The following is a 19,657-nucleotide window of genomic DNA, read 5'->3' on the forward strand; positions in this document are numbered from 1 at the left end:
AGGAATTCGCGCCAAAAACCAATGGGCACAAGTTCACATAGGGCCACATATGTGTACCAAATTTCGTTCGATTTCATGCGGCAGTTTTTGCTGTAGAGCGGCCACAAAAAAACTGGTCACACACAGACGTGACACACACACACACAGACAGACATTTTCCAAAAATAGTCGAAATGGACTGAGCACACCTCAAAACGTTCGAATCCGTCAAAATTCGAAATTCGAAAATTTGCACGAATCCAATACTTTCTTCTTATATATTAGATATAGAAGAAAGTAAAAATAAGTTTAAATTATGAAAGTATTTTAATTAATCAATTTTTCTAAAAACTTCTAAGAAAATTTTAAAAACCCAAAAGTGAACTAAATAATGTTTTTTTTAAATGTTTTTTTTTCAAAAAGACCCATTGGGTCCAATCCGGCCAACCCTGCTTAAAAGTGATGAAATAACTGATTTTACATGAGAAATTTTTTGAAAGGTCTAATTTTTAGGCATAAATTTGTGAAGTAGCCGTATACTTTCTTTTGTGAAAAGATTGCAAAGTGGACCCAATTTGTGTCTGAATTGATGCCTGATAACATAGAAATTTTGCTATCCTCCTAAGAGGACAATGCAGATAACATTGTGTTGGCTTGATTCCTTTACCGGTATTGGTGAGCTGAAAAATATGTTTTCTTCTCTTTACTAGTTGCTGGTAGACATGTTAATTGAAATCTGCTAGCTGACTGTCTCCATTTGTCTTGTTAATTTTATTTTACATATTTTTGATTTTTTTCTTCAATTAAAATCAGGACACAAGAATGGACCACTAAATTTTTTAATAATTTAAGCATAAAATGAATTTAATGAATTAGTAGGTTTATGCATTAGAGAACAATTAAAGCATCCATTTTGATATGGATCTTACCAGTCATATTGTTTTCACCTTTTTTATACCCTCTATGCTAATATTGTTATTATTATTATTATATTTATAATCTATTTGAAAAATATTTGGAATCTTTGCTTTTGTTATTTTAATTGTTTGAAAAGCAATTTCATAAGTTGTAAAATAACGTTAATATTGTAGGTTTTGTATTTGTGGAAGACAGGTTCACTCCGAGATACTTTAGGTACTTTTAAAAAACTTGCATAATATCTATTTTGTGTTACTTAGGTTCTGTTGATCACAAAAATGCTGTGTTCGTGTGTGTGTGTGTATATATATATATATATATATATATATATATATATATATATATATATATATATATATATATATATATAACTTCTTCCAAAGCTTTGTTTTTTCTTCCATATATTGATTGAAGTTGTTTATATGTTTTAGCTTCCAAGTGAATATCATGAGCATGTTCCTGTTGCAAAAGTAAGTTAGAATTTTTTTTTTTTTTTTTTTTGCAACCTTAACACTTAAAAAAAATGTTTGAAATTAAAAATTGTACACTACTCTTCGATCATAATGATGAATAGAAACACAGATAAAACTTAGTCTTACAAATTTACAAACTTTTTTTATACATTTTTTAAAAATATTTTTTTCAAAAATTTCTAAAATGTAAAGTATGAATACATTGAGAAAAATTTGCAAACCCTGTACAACAGATGTTCCCAATCTTTTTGTACCTCAAAGCTATGGTTTTCGCTATGGTCACATTTTTCGCAAAATGTAAAAATACTGTCAAAAAAAAAAAAAAAATGAAGAACCAAGTTGATGCACAATCAGACAGAGAAAGCGAGCATGGCTATATTCAGTTCAATCTCATTGTAAATCTTAGCTAAGATGTTTAAATTACTATTAAATTCAACTACTTAGTCTTAATGGACCTGGTGTCCCTCCCACCAGTACCACATGTGTTGGTGGGAAAGGACTAGCTTATTTTTATTAACACGCTTTTATTAGCTTCACCTGTATGTATGTATGTATGTATCTTGTAACGGAATCTTGCAGCTCAAATTTCGCCCACTTCCTGCGATCGGATTCTTTTGAAATTTGGCACGCGACCTCAGACACGATGACAATGCAATATTCTATAATCAAATTAATTAATTAACTCTTTTAATTGTTAGTTGTTTCCAATTTTAATCAATATTTTGGCCTAAATCCAACAATGTGAAAAAGGAAAAATTTAAAAAAATACATTAAAAAATGCTCGCAAAAATTATTTAAAAATATCTACAAAAACCTTTAATTTTTTTGCATCAGACAAAATTTGTTCCAATGTTCAAAGGTAATTAGAACATGAAATATAATTGTTTTTAACTAATTTCATGCCAAAATTTAGGTGAGCCTTCAATTGGAAATTCATTGCTGATCAGACCATTGTTGAACAAAACTTTTATTCAAATGCATCTCAAATTTTCAAAGCAATGTAGATATGATTTCCGCACACATACATCGATATTTTTTCGTAAAACAAGACTAAAAAGAAGAAAATAAAATAATAGTTTAAAAAACAAAAAAAACACGCTTTCGTGGCAAAATGAACTAAAAAGTGAAAAATAATCTTTGGATGATAGTAGTTGACCAATCACTTAATTTTAATGTAATACAAAAAAGCGTGGGGGGGGGGGGGCTTCTTATCAGTTGTCTTGAATTTCTTCCATTTGTTGTCCATCGCAAAAATGTAAATAGACAGCACCCCACAGTTTTTTGTATTACATTAAAATTAAGTGATTGGTCAACTACTATCATCCAAAGATTATTTTTCACTTTTTAGTTCATTTTGCCACGAAAGCATGTTTTTTTAGTTTTTTAAACTATTATTTTATTAAAACTCAGTGTTCTCAATTGTAGAGTAAGTACAACTCTAAATTTTGTGTTTTAATAAATAAGAGTAGCTAATGTGCATTTTTCTGTAAAGATGTCACAGCTGATTTTTGAATTTTGTTTTCAACTGGAGGATGTCCTTCTGGAACACCAGTTGGATGTCCTTTATTATCTTTATTTTTTCAAGTTGAAATAAGAGTTGGACAGTATAATTTAACATCTAAAAAATATTGTTAATATTCTTGTGTGAAAAAAAAAAAAAAAAAAATCTAAGCAATAAATTACAAAATCTCTCTTGTAAACAATTTAAGTTTAAGAGTGATAGTTAAGATCAGGGTTGTTTAGTTTAAATAATTTTTTTTTTTAAATGTGTGTGTTTTTTTTTTTTTTTAACTTCATTGTTTCCCCCCAAATGTTTTCACGAATTTTACATATTATTGCAATGAGTAAAATCTAATTGATGTGAAGTAACTAGCAAAGCTTTATTGATGGATTACAGATTTAATAAATTTAGAAACTTATATTTTTTAAGGTAACACAAATTTGCTAAACATTTTTCTTTTGTTTTTTTTCTTTCTTTTTTTAAAATTAATGCAGCTTTCCTATTAGGTACATTAATATACAAAGGGAGACCAACTAAGTTTTTCTAAAGTTACATGGAGAAACAATCCAAGTAGCTCTTTTTTTATTTATTCAATTATTATTCTTTTTCAGTCTTTTGCCTTTCAAAATAGTTCAAAAAACATATTTCAATCAAAACTTCATTTACTACCGAATTTGCTTGATTACTTAAGATTTATTGAGATAGATTATGTACCATTTAAGCGTTGCATAATGTATATAAATTTTAACGCTAAAATATTTAAATGACAAGAGAAAACAAAATAAGTCCAAGAACACTTTGAATAGGCATAATGTTCTGCTTTATACCTGCACACTTTTTCGTCCCCGATAGACAATGCAGTAGGAGCAAGAAAAGAAAATACATAAAATTGTGAAACCAGACAATATTAATGTAACTCACTGCTCTTATTGAAAAAAAAAAAAAAAAAAAGCCAAATTTTCAACTTTCAAAATTTTTTTTCTCCCAAATATAATAAAAGAAGTCTCGTGTATGAATGGTAGAAGAATCAATAAACATTAATTTTTATGAATCTTCATTATTAAAATATGTTAAAAGAGTATTTTCATACTTAGGCTTTTAATTATTCTTTCTTTGATAAAAAATATTTTATTCCTAAATGCATTAAACCAGGAAAAATAGCGTCTGCAATGGGAAACGTAATGATTTTCTCAAAACATACTTGTCCTGTTTCTATAATTGTTGTCACTGATACATTAGGTAAATAAATTACATGATTTATAGCTTTTTTTTTAATCTTTAAACAAAATATGCGTTGATCTTTTGATTTTTAAAGTTGTGTAAGAGTCATCAGACTTGTGATTCATTTGTAGATACTGCAAAATACTTCCCATGTTTAAGAATGCATTATTTTAACTATACTTTCATTTTTTTATTTATGATAGTTAGCTATGATGATGAGGATATTAATTTACTAGAATTTATTCTTGGTTATTTGTAGTAGTTAATAATGTACTATCACAGTAAATTACAGGGTTCGTACGGGTCATGGAAATCCTGGAAAGTGATGGGAAAAAAATAACAGAATTTCAGACCTGGAAAAGTCATGGAAAATTGAAATTTTCATTTGAAAGTCATGGAAAATTATTTCAAGTCATGGAAAAAGTTCCTGGACAAAGAGAAAGGAACAGTAGCTAAAGGAGCATTAGAAATCTTGAATGATTTAACAGTATAGCTCATAAAAGCTATTAAAAGTGGAAAATTGAACGATCCAAAAGGCAAATCTGAATTTTGAAATCTCATTGCATCCACTTCTGTCGCAGCCGCTTGCCATTTTTTGCGATGTGATTTTACTGTCTGGACATCACTTAATTTGAATTTTATGTTATTTTCAACACTTCTTATGTTTCATATCCTGTACTAGCAAAATTTCACGTTGTTAGTTTTGTCACGCCCACTCAAAAAAAAGTAATTCAATTGCGTTCGAGTTCGATTCTATCACTCGTAAGGACTTTATTATTAAATTTACCAGAGTTTATCTTTAATTGTTGAATGTTTTAGAAAATAAAGATCTTAAGTCAGGCGATGGAATACAGAAAAAGAGGAATTCTAATGCTCTAAAAAAGTAATGCCCAACATACGGCACGCAAAACTAGTCCATGCGACCCACTGCTATGATCAATGTCGAGAAATAAACGTGTTCTGGAATTTCTGAACCTATTAATTTCTATGCATTTGAAAATATGCAAATTTGTAAATAAAACAAATATACTTTTGAATCAGAAGATTGATTCATTACTGAATGTTTTTTTCAAAAAAGATCTGGTTTGGAAACATAAAGAACTAAACTATGTGGCTTTACTTCAAAGAACCAAAATACTGTCAAGTTACGTAGATGATTAAAGGCACTGTTGGCACTAAAAGGTAACTTTTGAAGCAAATTTATTGAAACTTAGTGATGACTCATTCAACCTTTGTCCCATTCAATATCATTCTGCCTGTTTTTAAAAAAATATGTCAGACATTTAAGCATCATCATATTCGTTTCACTGCATTTTTACTTTACTTAAATTTATATAATGAAGACAAATAGGAAAAGCTTAGTTTTTTAAGTGTGCACTTATATTTTTTTCTATTACAAGTAAGTGCTTCAATGCGGCTGTGGCATTCATGTAGACGTTTTGCTAATGCTCATTTCCAAATATTACCAAGTTTGAGATTAAATAGTGCTATTCTCTTCGTGTGACAAGGTCATGAAAATTTTCATTGAAGTCATGAAAAAGTCTTGGAAAAGTAATGGAATTTTTTCATCCAAATAGAGTATGAACCCTGAAATTAATTCTTTGATTATTTATACCAAGGTCCATTTATGTATTGTATATTTTATAATAGTTGAAGATTTTCAAACAATTTTCTCTGATAGAAATCTCTACATATGATGAAATGAAATTACAAGATTTTACTCTTAAATATTTAATTAATTACGAAGAAATTAGGTACAAATATGACTGTTAAACATTCCTGAACAATTAATTGTTAAAATCTTTATGATTTTCTTAGAATAAAGTTGTTTTTCTTACATATAGTGAAAAAATCAAATAAACCTGGTTTAAACCAAAAAAAGGTTTTTTTGGGTTTTTTCAAAATAAAAAACTTTTTTTTTAGAAACCTGGTTAAGATCTTTATACCAACAAATTTAGCATATATTCTTCTGCGAGTGAAATTTCTCCCATCCTGTTTCCTGTTAAGAGTTCAACCCCTGATTTGTGTAAAAAAGCATGAGTTGTATAAAACAGGGTTCGTACGCTCCGGGAATTCCGGGAAAACCGGGAATTGTCAGGGAAAATGACACTGTCAAAAATGTCAGGGAAAAGTCAGGGAGTTCTCAAATTTTGTCCTCCAAAAATTTTTTTTCCATTTTTTTCCCAAGGAATTAACTACCATGAGATCTAGTCTTCGTTTTTATTGTGATTTCACGAAAAAAATTGTAAATTTTTATCTAAACCGACGCTGGCACTTAAAAACTGCGATCGAGAAATGAACGTTTTTTTTTTTTTTTTCACAACGAAAAATGCGAAAAAAGATCGAAGATTTTCTTACATGGAGTCAGTGAGGGGAACGCATTTCTTTCTACTGCCTAAAGTTTTAGATGGGTTGCCACAACATTCTATTCGGTTCAGGGTTCGTACGCTCCGGGAAAACTTGGAATTATCATGGAAAATGACATAGTCAAAAATGTCAGGGAATTTTCCAAATGTGTCCCCAAAATTTTTCTTTTCCCAATTTTTTCCCAGGGAATTTGGTTTTATGAGATCTAATCTTCATTTTTATCGATGTATTTAAAAAAAAATTGTAACAATTTTAAAGCAATGAAAAAAGTGGCGACCCAAAAAATCTTCAGCAGCCGCCATTTTTGGCTCTCAATAGTTCCCAAGGGAAAAAAATCAGGTGAACAGCAATTATGTACAAACTCAAAAGGAGAGAAGACAATTTACTGCTTCGGAAGCACAACCTGTAGATGGGAAGATCGATCGGGGAAAATAGTTTTTTTTTTTGATCGGAAAATCATTTCAGCTACATGTGAAACGCAGTCGCCATCTTTGGTCATTCACAAGATGGATGTAGATACGATCCTAAAATGCCTAAGTTTCTAAAAACAAAGCAGAATTGGATGTTTTCTTTAATTGAAAACTGATGAAAATAACAAAAAATGGTCTACAAATTGTTTTTCTATTGTTATTTAAAATAATTTTCTTGAGAAATGAAAAATTTTGTTCTTAAAACTGAATCTTATCCTCACTGCCTCGGACGCAAATGTGATAAAAACTTTTCAATGAATTGTAGTTTCATGAAGATTAATTATTTTTTAATTGTCTTCATGCGACAAATTAAAAAAGTTATTTCTTATTTTTGGGCATAGCCGCCATATTTGGTCATTCCCAAGATGGAAGTACACTAGACTTTTTAAGTGCCTAAGTTCCCGAAAACGGCATTGGATGTTAATTGCAATGCAAACTATTGAAAACAACACAAATTGTGCCTTTTTTTCCGGATAATTTGTAATTATTTTCTGGAAAAATGCAAAATTTAATCTTTATAACATTTTTTTGTTTTAATTGATTTAGACTCTTATGTGCTAAATACTGACTATTTTGTTTTTATTGTATCCTTTTAAGGATTATTAATTATTTATTACTACTTTTATACTACAAATCCAAAAATCTACATATTATTTTAAAATTTTCACTTTGTCGCCATATTTGATCGTTTGCACAATGGAAATAGACTTAAACTTCCAGAAACAGAATTGGATGTTTATATCAATGAGTAACATTGAAAATAACATTAAAATGTGCAAAAAGTTGTGAATTTTTGAAAATTAACTAATACTTTCTGGAAAAGAAAATTTGAAATTTTAATGTAAGCGTCCTTTAATATGTGAAGAAAAAAAAAGGTTATTGGCATTGGCCTATGATCGGCGGATGTTGATTTTTGTTACTATGCATTACATGGTATGCCAATTGATGCAACAAGTTAACCATATTTATACTAAAATTTAGCTTTGCGTTTTGCTCAATATGTTTTGTGTAACCTACTTATAAGAAAATAAAAAGTATTGTAAACCAAAAGCGGATGCTAAAAGGTTGCTGCAGGACTACAGCAAAACGCTATAATATTACGCGTGACATCAAAAAAACCCTAAAATCAGGGTTCGTACGCTCCGGGAATTCCGGGAAAACCGGGAATTGTCAGGGAAAATGACACTGTCAAAAATGTCAGGGAAAAGTCAGGGAGTTCTCAAATTTTGTCCTCCAAAAATTTTTTTTCCATTTTTTTCCCAAGGAATTAACTACCATGAGATCTAGTCTTCGTTTTTATTGTGATTTCACGAAAAAAATTGTAAATTTTTATCTAAACCGACGCTGGCACTTAAAAACTGCGATCGAGAAATGAACGTTTTTTTTTTTTTTTTCACAACGAAAAATGCGCCAAAAGATCGAAGATTTTCTTACATGGAGTCAGTGAGGGGAACGCATTTCTTTCTACTGCCTAAAGTTTTAGATGGGTTGCCACAACATTCTATTCGGTTCAGGGTTCGTACGCTCCGGGAAAACTTGGAATTATCATGGAAAATGACATAGTCAAAAATGTCAGGGAATTTTCCAAATGTGTCCCCAAAATTTTTCTTTTCCCAATTTTTTCCCAGGGAATTTGGTTTTATGAGATCTAATCTTCATTTTTATCGATGTATTTAAAAAAAATTGTAACAATTTTAAAGCAATGAAAAAAGTGGCGACCCAAAAAATCTTCAGCAGCCGCCATTTTTGGCTCTCAATAGTTCCCAAGGGAAAAAAAATCAGGTGAACAGCAATTATGTACAAACTCAAAAGGAGAGAAGACAATTTACTGCTTCGGAAGCACAACCTGTAGATGGGAAGATCGATCGGGGAAAATAGTTTTTTTTTTTGATCGGAAAATCATTTCAGCTACATGTGAAACGCAGTCGCCATCTTTGGTCATTCACAAGATGGATGTAGATACGATCCTAAAATGCCTAAGTTTCTAAAAACAAAGCAGAATTGGATGTTTTCTTTAATTGAAAACTGATGAAAATAACAAAAAATGGTCTACAAATTGTTTTTCTATTGTTATTTAAAATAATTTTCTTGAGAAATGAAAAATTTTGTTCTTAAAACTGAATCTTATCCTCACTGCCTTGGACGCAAATGTGATAAAAACTTTTCAATGAATTGTAGTTTCATGAAGATTAATTATTTTTTAATTGTCTTCATGCGACAAATTAAAAAAGTTATTTCTTATTTTTGGGCATAGCCGCCATATTTGGTCATTCCCAAGATGGAAGTACACTAGACTTTTTAAGTGCCTAAGTTCCCGAAAACGGCATTGGATGTTTATTGCAATGCAAACTATTGAAAACAACACAAATTGTGCCTTTTTTTCCGGATAATTTGTAATTATTTTCTGGAAAAATGCAAAATTTAATCTTTATAACATTTTTTTGTTTTAATTGATTTAGACTCTTATGTGCTAAATACTGACTATTTTGTTTTTATTGTATCCTTTTAAGGATTATTAATTATTTATTACTACTTTTATACTACAAATCCAAAAATCTACATATTATTTTAAAATTTTCACTTTGTCGCCATATTTGATCGTTTGCACAATGGAAATAGACTTAAACTTCCAGAAACAGAATTGGATGTTTATATCAATGAGTAACATTGAAAATAACATTAAAATGTGCAAAAAGTTGTGAATTTTTGAAAATTAACTAATACTTTCTGGAAAAGAAAATTTGAAATTTTAATGTAAGCGTCCTTTAATATGTGAAGAAAAAAAAAGGTTATTGGCATTGGCCTATGATCGGCGGATGTTGATTTTTGTTACTATGCATTACATGGTATGCCAATTGATGCAACAAGTTAACCATATTTATACTAAAATTTAGCTTTGCATTTTGCTCAATATGTTTTGTGTAACCTACTTATAAGAAAATAAAAAGTATTGTAAACCAAAAGCGGATGCTAAAAGGTTGCTGCAGGACTACAGCAAAACGCTATAATATTACGCGTGACATCAAAAAAACCCTAAAATAAGTTGAAAGTACTCTGTTTTCAACAAATAGTAAACAAATTAAAACAATTTTGAACAAAATGTTTAAAAAAAACTTAAAATTTTGACAGAGAAAACAAAGGAAAAAAATCTAAGTTTTTTTTTTTTTTTTTTTAAATCTAAGGGGAGAAGTTTCAGTTCTTCTGCATTGCTACTTTAAACAATTTTAATTATTTTGAAAATATTACTATTTAAACTTAAATTTTTAATGAAGCGAGTAACCTGGAATTTTCTAAAAAACAACCTGGAAAACCTGGAAAAGTCAGGGAACTTTTTTTAACCAAAAGTGTATGAACCCTGATAAAATAACAGTGTAGTGCAGGATTGGCTTTTTCCCATTCAAAACTAGTTTTTCCCATCCCACCAGGAAATACTGGGAAATAGTGGCAATACTGGGAAAAACTTCCTAATAAAATATGTAGGAAATACTTTGGCTTTCTGAATCTGATGTGTAAAATAAAAGTTAGAAATAAATAGTTCTTACAAATTTCCCTTGGGTTTAAATTAATCTGCAAGAAAGGAATATAAATAAATAAGAATTATTGTATAAAACATAAAATATTCTTATAACTTTTTTTTAACAATAATGAATTTCTTATTTTAGAACACAAGAAACTAAAACTATTAAACTTAAAACTACCAGGGTCATCCAAAGAAGCAATAAATAATTTATGTGAATTGTAAATAATTTTTATTAAATTTTTAAATAGACCAATTAAACAAATTTTTTGAAAAATTTTTGGTTTGGTGTAATATTTCCACAAAATGTTCTTTTGCATCATCACAGATTTCGGAAATGAAATGAATATCTTCAGAGATGTCTTGCATCATCAGCATCTTTGGAATGTATTTTGCTAATTTTTTGTTCATCAAAACAAGATTAGAAATTGACTGGGTTTTCAAAAAGCCTCTAAATTAGTGTTTTGTTAGGGGAGGTGGGGTACGTTGAACAGGGGGGCATGTTGAACTGGTCTCAATTATTTTAATACTATTAATACTTTTTATTTTATTTTTTATGATCAACAAATAGCACCTATGGTCCTACAAATCCTATAACAAAATCACGCAGTACAGTTATATTGAACAAATTTTATTCCAGAAAGTGTTACAGTAGAAGACCATTATAACGCACACCTTGGGACCAGAGCAGTGGCGTAGCTAGGGAGGGGCGGAGGGGGCGATCTGCCCCAGGCGGCACTTTCCTAGGGGCGGCAAATCAACCCTTTTGATGCGGGGGAAAAACGTATTGTCCATTATGGTTTTAATTTGCTACTGCAGGCAAAAAGAAAATCATCGAAATGTAAGACTTTTGTATCACTACCGTATTAAAATTACTTTGATACAAAACAAGAGTCTTTCTTGATGGCATATCGGTATAATCCTTGTTTTTCTTTGAGGGGGCGTCAGTGGACAATCATAGGACCAATGTTTTTTAGACTGTAGAAGTTAACTCCAGGAGGGTAACACAATGAAGTTTTCCAATTTTCGTTCATAAGGAAAAGTTCACACTGGATTTTAAGAGAGTTTCTTAAAAACCACTTTGTGAATCAAAAACTTCCTCTTCTTTTTAACTTCAGGAAAATGGTGACAGGAGTAAGAAGGGGAAGGGGAGGTATAAAATGGTACACAAAACAATTTATTGCTTATCACAGTGGTGGCTTTATATGTTTCAGAGTTCGCTTTGATTTATCATTCATTACAAGAGTTCTCTCAAAAGAAGTAAAAGGATTTCTATTTTCTCGCTTTTGAGAGCAGAAAATATATCAGACAACTTTGTATCACATGTTAGTCTATTCCTAGTGGAAGGTAAGCAAATTTCATTTTTCAACATTTGGTTTGGTCATTGATCCCTCAACTTGGCCAAACATAGTCTAAAATTGTGTTTTAGCGCAGTGGCGCAGCTAGAAAATTTTTCTGGGAGGGGTTTTCAAAATCGAAAATTGCTGCTTTCTTTTCAAGTCATTTACAAAGCGTAATTATTCAATATCAAAGAATTTCTACAGATTATTAATTATTCATTAAAAATAACTGCTTAAAAATAATTAATAATTCGTATTAATATCACTATGAAACGAAGAAAGTGGGAATAAGGGAAGAATATTTATTATTAGTTTTACTTTAACCTTACATTCATTTTTTGTGTTTTTTGCGCGAGATCATTTAAATCCTCCTCCTCAAGTACATTCATGTTTTTATGACTGTCAGATGCTACCTAATAACAGTTTCGATCTTTCGACGAGAATTGGTTAAGAGCCTTAGAAAATCCGGTCCAATAAGCTTCCTCTCTTTAGATGTCCACAAAAAGGATTTGTGCAATGATGGAAGTGCCGAGGGACCATGATACCCTGTAGAGTTTTATTGACACCATTTTAGCTATCTTATACCAATGGCGACGTCATCATGAAATACAACTTTTATATTTAAGAATTGAAAAGTAATTTCTGACTGCTTCCCGATCATTAAAAGCAGTAAGATATTTTGTTGAAACCTATTCCACTTGGAAAAGCTCAAATACTCTGCTTTGTTCCCCTTGATTTTAACGGAGGAAATGAATGTGCTTGTGTTCTGGGAGGGGTTTTAACCCCAAAACCCCTCCCGTGGCTGCGCCACTGTTTTAGCGTATTCAGTTTCAAATCATTCCGGTTGGGAACCTCTCCCACGTCCACTTTGTAGTCTAACAACTGGAAAGATAGCTTCAAAATGTTTTTAGGTGGGAGAGCTCGCAAATCTTTCATCCTTTTTCCTGATATCACCGAAGATAGTTTAGAATTAGGTTTTTAGACCTCAATGCTGCAAAATTTCTGGGCAGAGCCCTGAACTCTGTCTTTTCCTCTAACCTAGCAAACACAGCCAAAAAGTACATAGTTAGACCTTCAATTCTGAAAACTTTCCTGGAGAAAACTTCCACCCTCCCTTCTAAAATCTCAGCGTATAGCCTAAAATTACGTTTTTGAAACTTCGATACTTCAATACCAATTTGTGAAAACAGCATTTGAACCTTGAATATCCTTAATTTCTAACGTGATGAAAGATAGCCTAAAATACGTTTTCAGGATTTCAATTTCGGAATTTTTCCGAGAGAGATTTCTTAAACCCTCCCCTCCCATTCTCTTACCTAACATCTCCAAGAGAAAAACTGTGTTTTGAAAACTTCAATTTTGAAAAATTTCCGAGGAAGAAAAGCCGAACTATTCACTCCTTTTCCTAATAGCGCCAAAGATGGCCCAAATTTTCTTTCTTAGAAATTTGTAGGGGTGGGAGAGCTCACTAACCCTTTCTTTTCAAAGATAGCCTAAAATGAACTTCAGCTTTAAGAAAGATTTTGAGAGGGAAACCTAGCTCTGTCCCTTCTTGATCCTAACATGATCAAACAAAGCCTAAAGTCGGGTGTCAATTATGAAACTTTTCCACGAAAGAGCTGCTTGGCTTCACAACATTTTTGGTGTCCCATTTGGAAGCGTCACCAAAGTTAGTTTTAACGTCACCAAAGATAGCCTAGAATTGCGTTTTTAAGACTTCGGAGCCGAAAATTTTCCAAAGAAAGAACCCGAACCTTCACTAGTCCACCAAACCACCGAAGATACCTTTAAAATTGATTTCAATTTAAAAAATATTTTAGTAAGAAACCTCAGCACCATCTCATCCATAACGCTTATAACTAAGCTAGAATACACATGCAATTGCGCTGCTAAAGATAGCCTAAAATTGCATATTTCAAAGCTTAAAATTTTCGAATTCAGTATTCGACCATTAACGATTTTCTTAAGCTCCCCATAGTAGCTAAGCTACATTTTAAACTTTGATTTCGGAAAATTGTCTTGCGATGCACACCAATCCCCTAACGTCAACAAAGAAACACTAAAAGAGGTTTCGGTTTTGAAAAAAATAGGGAGCAAACCCAACCCGCCCTCTCCTCGCACGTAAATAAAAATTGAATGGAATTACGCTTTTTTTGCGTAAATTTAGCAATTTTCTCCATGTAGTCCCTTTTCTCCCCTACTTTTTTTTGCAAGTATGTAGAAATTAATTAAGTCTTGTTTTCTTCAATTAAATTTCTAGTTTTACGTAATTTAAACACCTTTGACAATTTAATGTATTAGCTATTTCACAACGAAAGGGCGGCAAATTGCGGAACCGCCCCGGGCAGCAAACACTAGCTACGCCACTGGACCAGAGATTTTGCTTTATACAGGTTTTTGCATTATATAGATCATTTCACAAATTTTTAAACTAATATTCAAAATATATCTATATATTAGCACTTCAGAATGAGTTTTATCTGTAGTGAGTATTAAAGCACTAATTATACAATGAGTCATTCACAAATAAATATGTTTCTTTATTACAAGAAAGTGAAATATCTTTCATTTCTGCTAGCTTCATGGTTTGCATAACAGCTGCATTTTCAAGAACCATCTGGTATTTTCATTTTACTGTGAAAACTAATTTTTATTTAAAAGCTTTGAATTAAGATGAAAAGATGAAAAACTGATTCAAAATTTAATTTTCCTAACAATTTTTATGTTTGCAAGGCAAAACAGAGGGATTTTTTAAACTTAAAAACTTATTGTTTACTTCTGAAAAGTTGTGCGGTTTATAGAGAATTGCGTTATACAGGTTGGCGTTATAAAGGAATTCTTCTGTATTTCAGTAGTCCTCAGTAATTTCCGAGAACTAACTTTATTTTTTTTAAAATGATTTTCATCGAGACTGGGGGGAAAAAATTGAACATCTTTCTTAAAGTAAGTTATTTTAAATCACAATAATAAGCAATTTATTTATTTTTTGTCCATAAGAAAAAAATTATGACATGACTTTTTCAGACCTAGAAGGTGAGGTAGGTTGGTCCACTCTTTGTTCGGCACGTTGGACCAAACCAACCTACCCCACATGATTTAAAGGCTTTTTTTTTTCTGTTAAATCTTGATAAATAAGAATATTCTAAATGTTTGTATACTATAACATATATTTCATTTCATGTTACACATGCTTCGAAATAATAATAAGAATAACTAAAGGCAAAAAAAAGCAACGATATATTTTATAATTATTGAAAAAAAATTATACTAAATTAATTTTACCAAAAAATTTATTTCATATCTGGACTTTTTTACTATTTATATTCTCAAATATACTTCTAAATTTTTGCAGACAATTGCTTTCTAAGAGTAAAATATGCAATACATGCTTTAATAAAGTTCTTGTATTAAATATTTTTTTTGCTAAACTAACGTTTTACATAGAAACAAAATAAAACAAATAATTGATTAAAGAAATACAAAAATATACTTTTGCTTAAGATCATGTAATTTTGATTTTAGAACACAAAATTGTCATAAAAACCCATTACTTCACTTCATAAAAACTTTTGCGTGTTGTGTCTTTTAAAGAGTAGTACCTCTAAAAACACATGTATGCAATGTTTATTATTCTATTTTGTGCATCATAATACTGTCTTTTTACTCATTCAGTGTACTGTTTTTTGAACAAAATATTGTTAAAATTCATTTTTTTTGAAGTAAATTAAGAGATTTTTATAAGTCAATAGCTTATGAAAATATCTGATTACTTAATGACTTATAAATGTTTTTCTCACTAACAAGGTATTTTTCTTTCTCAGCTTCCTGAAGCAACTACAATTATTCCCAGAGAGAAACCTGTAAGTATTTTCTGGCATGAGTGCTTTATATGTTGGGATATGTTTAGAGTTAACTAAACATGCTGCGTGTAACTAAAATTTTTTGAATCATTAGTTTCAATTATAAATATTTGTCAAGGGTGACCCCCCACTCCTTTCATTTCCAAACTTATTTGTTGACTTGCGCTGATGCCTCATCTGCTACTTTGTGTCAAAAACAGTTTTTGGTTTCCTTTCCCATTGTGTACCAATTTGTAATCATATATTCAATCACATCATGTCTTTGTGATGTAATATTTGTATTGATTTTTACATGAAATGATGGTATCTTAACTAATTGAGCTGAGAAAAATTGCTAAATTTGACGCTGTGTCAAAAGGCCATGCCTTTTTTTTTTTTTCCAGTATTAAATTCATCAGATGCACACCTGTTGAAATATCCTTGTGGCAAATTTTCATCCATTAGTTAGCTTTTTGATTCATCTTGTCATACAATTGATGCTTTTCATGATCAGACTAGCAGCAAATGTGAATATTGACCATTATTTCTGAAACTATATTACATTTTTAAAATTTTGAATTACGTAACATCTTAAAATGATAAACTAAATATTTCCTGCTATCCCAGAGCTTTTCATTACAACTCAAATTATGTATTGCTAATTTGGCAAACAAATTCAACTGCACCATTGCTGCAGACTCTCGATGTTGTGCTAGACCTATTTTAGTGATCAGTTTGTTGGCCCTCTCAGCTTCAATGAGATGACATCTGCCTCCAGCTTTGCTTTGACTATTCTAAACTTATAAGTCTGATACATAATGTTACGGAAATTGCAATCTCTGGACGTCATAACTGTTGTGTCGGTATACATGCATGTAAGTGTAAGATTTACCAGGATTCGGAAAACCCAAAAATAGCCTTGGCAACTGGTTTTTAAGACATCACTCCGAATGATCCTATATTAACTGAGAAATAGTTTACTGGCACCCAAAAATTCCCCGTGTCTCCTTCGAGTTTTATAATTTTTGTCCAAATGTAATTATGTATCCATGATAATTATATAATCTCTGTTAAAATGTTTTTATTATTGAATTTTAGTTGCCTAAAGCAAAGCGTCTTACAAAATGGGAAGCTTTTGCTAAAGCAAAAGGAATTAAACACAAGAAAAAGGAAAAATTAGTATGGGATGAAGCTTCCAAGGTGAGTCTCTTATTTATTATACATTTTAGTTGTTTGAAAATGTAACTTTTCACTTATATGTGTGTTATGTATATATTTTACAAAGACACATTTCATTTTAAATTACAAGGGAAAGAAGTCTCAGTTTAAGCTGTCTAGATTTTTGTTCGAGCAAGATTCTAATCTACTTTATTAAAGTTATCTTGCTATATAGACTGTTTAATTTAGTTTATATTGGGAATCAGTTAAGTAAGATCGGTGAGTTAAAGTATGATATTAAAGATATATTTAAAAAAAGGGAAAAAAAACTTGTCAAATTAAATGCGAAGAAGAAAGGAAGTGATGATAAAAGCTTACAGTAACCTCTAGACAGGTCTGTCATTTCAAAAATTTCCAGGGACAACGGGTTTGTGTTCAATATATTTTATGTGGAAAAACAACAAAATATGCACAAAAAATGCCTAATTTCATTAAGTTTCTAAAATCCAGAAAGGTCAATTACCCCCCCCCCCCTGATTGCCTAAATGATGAAGAGTATTCTTTGCTTATATGTTTCTTAAATTTAAAGCTAACAGTTGTAAACAGCTAATCAGGTACTTATGCTGATCAGATATGGGAGTCAAAAGGCATACGTAGGACAAAGGCATTAACAGTCTCCAAATATTCTATTCCGTACCTTGGTGAAGAGAGAAACTAATCTTGTATCTTTAAATAACTTCTTGTTTTACTTTGTATGTATGTATACACAGAGGTTGATACAGACTACCATTTTAGGGGGCTGTCCTGCTGAAAAGTGACACCCCCCTCTCCGCCCCTGCTTTAGTGTCAATAAAAACAATCTGCCAGGAATAAGACACTTAATGAAGTACAAACATTAAAAATTATTTTCATAAGCAATGAAAAGAAGTAGTACGGTAGCCCCTTGTTATGTCGCTGGTGTTGGGCTACCATAAAAAAGCGTGGTATATCCGAAAACTGGAAAAAGAGATGCAATCAAAGTCGTTAAAACTAAATTCTCAAACTTACATTCAAGCAGTTGACCTGTGCTTCTACAATAATTATAAATTATTCTTATGTTAAAAATATTTTTTGAAAAAAACAACAAAATAAAATTATCTTATCATTTGCTTTTTTAATAGTATAAAAACAATTGGAAATGTGCCAATAGTTTTTCGGTGAAATAAGAATTTAAACCATTATTAAGATGTAGCAAAGTAAGAAGACTGAAATTCGTCCTTGTTTTGTTATGAGCTAGAGATACAATGTTTTTAATACTTAAGTAATCTCAAATTTAGAACGAAGTTTGATAGCGTTTAATTTTTTAGGGGACAGAGAAAAAGCGCAATCTGTCCGAATGAGCGATTTAATGACATGATCATCATTAACATTTCACTCATAAAGTGTTTGAATACAATGTCAATGGATACTATTATCAGCGGTTTGGGGGGGGGATCATGATCCCCATAACCCTTCCCTTTTATCTGCCGCTATGTATACAGATAGATGACAAAATAATACGAACACCTATGAAATAAGAGCAGAGCTTTATTAATAAGAAGCTGCACCACCCTCTGACTTAATTAAATTTTATACAATGTAAAATGGATTCATAAAAGCCATGAAAGATATTCAATGGAGTTTGAAGCCATTCCTCCTAAATTAAGCCCTGGGTGCAACATTACATTTTTTTAAGGGATAATATTTTGACCTGCAAACAGCTCAAGTTATATAGAGATTTTTGAAACGTATCTCACTTGTGTGTTGGGTTGCATCTGTATTAAATTTCATAATTCCATTTCATTTTTAATTCATCATCATTAAAACCAAAAAAAAAAAAAATGATGTTTAGAGCAGTAGTCTCACAAAAAATAAAGTTTATTGAACAAATTCTTTATGTTTGAAGGCATTTCTAATCTGAAAAACCTTAGTTTAAAGGCTTAAGTTAATTTTAAAGTTTTTGATGAGAGTCTGAGGTAATTTACTTCTTATCCTGATTAATATATTCCGGGATGCCCAGTTCTACTACATCACTAACTGGTTTTTTAAAAAAGTGAAAGTCTTATATATAGGTGCATTTTATTATTTAATCATGAATTTGTACTTCAATTTTTATATTAAGAGTTTTTTTTAAAATTCATTTTTTAAAACCTTAGGGAATATGTTTTGAAGTAATATTATTCTTATTTTTTCCAAGGACTGGAAACCACAATATGGGTATCGAGGCATTTCAAATAAAAGTGACTGGTTAATAGAAGTACCAGCAAATGCAGGTAACTTTTTTATTATGAATAAAGGAATGAAGTTCTTTCCTTTCCCCTCTTAATAATTTTATTGTAGCCTTTGAATGAAATTTATTAATAGTTATCTTTAAACATCTGGACATGTCATCATAATCAGGGATTACAATTTTTCGGGTATTGATTGGAATAATTTTTATCCTAGTAATGGCAGAGAAGAGGAATTTTTAAATGTAATTGGTGACTTTTTCTTAGATCAAATTGTAACTTAGGGGACTCGAGAGGAGGCGATTTTAGATCTGGTTTTCTGACGTAAGAAGTTCTGTTCAGGAGTTGTGTGTAGGGGATCATATTGGAGATAGTGATCATAACAGCATTAGGTTCTGAATTGAATTTGAAGTGTACAAAGTTGAAAATTTTATATTTGGGCCCAATTTCAGAAACACAGATTTTGTTGCACTTAGGCAGAGTGTGAAAGAGGTTTTTTCGCCAGGATTGGAAAACCACAACATAGATCAGCTGTGGACAGAATTTAAGGAAAAACTGGCAAAGACGGTTGGGAATTATGTTCCATTTAGGAGAAAAAGTGCTAGTACTAAAATTTGACCCATGTGGT

At 30.8% G+C, this 19,657-nt stretch overlaps 1 protein-coding gene across 1 annotated transcript in view; it reads left to right on the top strand.

Annotated features, from left to right (window-relative positions):
* LOC129223439 (ribosome biogenesis regulatory protein homolog) overlaps positions 1 to 19,657 on the top strand; it is a 43,857-nt gene that overhangs the window by 10,981 nt on the left and 13,219 nt on the right. The window contains exons 3-6 of the mRNA XM_054858052.1: positions 1,329 to 1,367; positions 15,608 to 15,646; positions 16,724 to 16,825; positions 18,999 to 19,074. Coding sequence (XP_054714027.1) covers positions 1,329 to 1,367; positions 15,608 to 15,646; positions 16,724 to 16,825; positions 18,999 to 19,074 — 256 coding nt within the window. The remainder of the gene's footprint in view (positions 1 to 1,328; positions 1,368 to 15,607; positions 15,647 to 16,723; positions 16,826 to 18,998; positions 19,075 to 19,657) is intronic.

The sequence above is a fragment of the Uloborus diversus genome, chromosome 5, assembly GCF_026930045.1.
Source record: "Uloborus diversus isolate 005 chromosome 5, Udiv.v.3.1, whole genome shotgun sequence".
NCBI classification, from domain to species: domain Eukaryota; kingdom Metazoa; phylum Arthropoda; class Arachnida; order Araneae; family Uloboridae; genus Uloborus; species Uloborus diversus.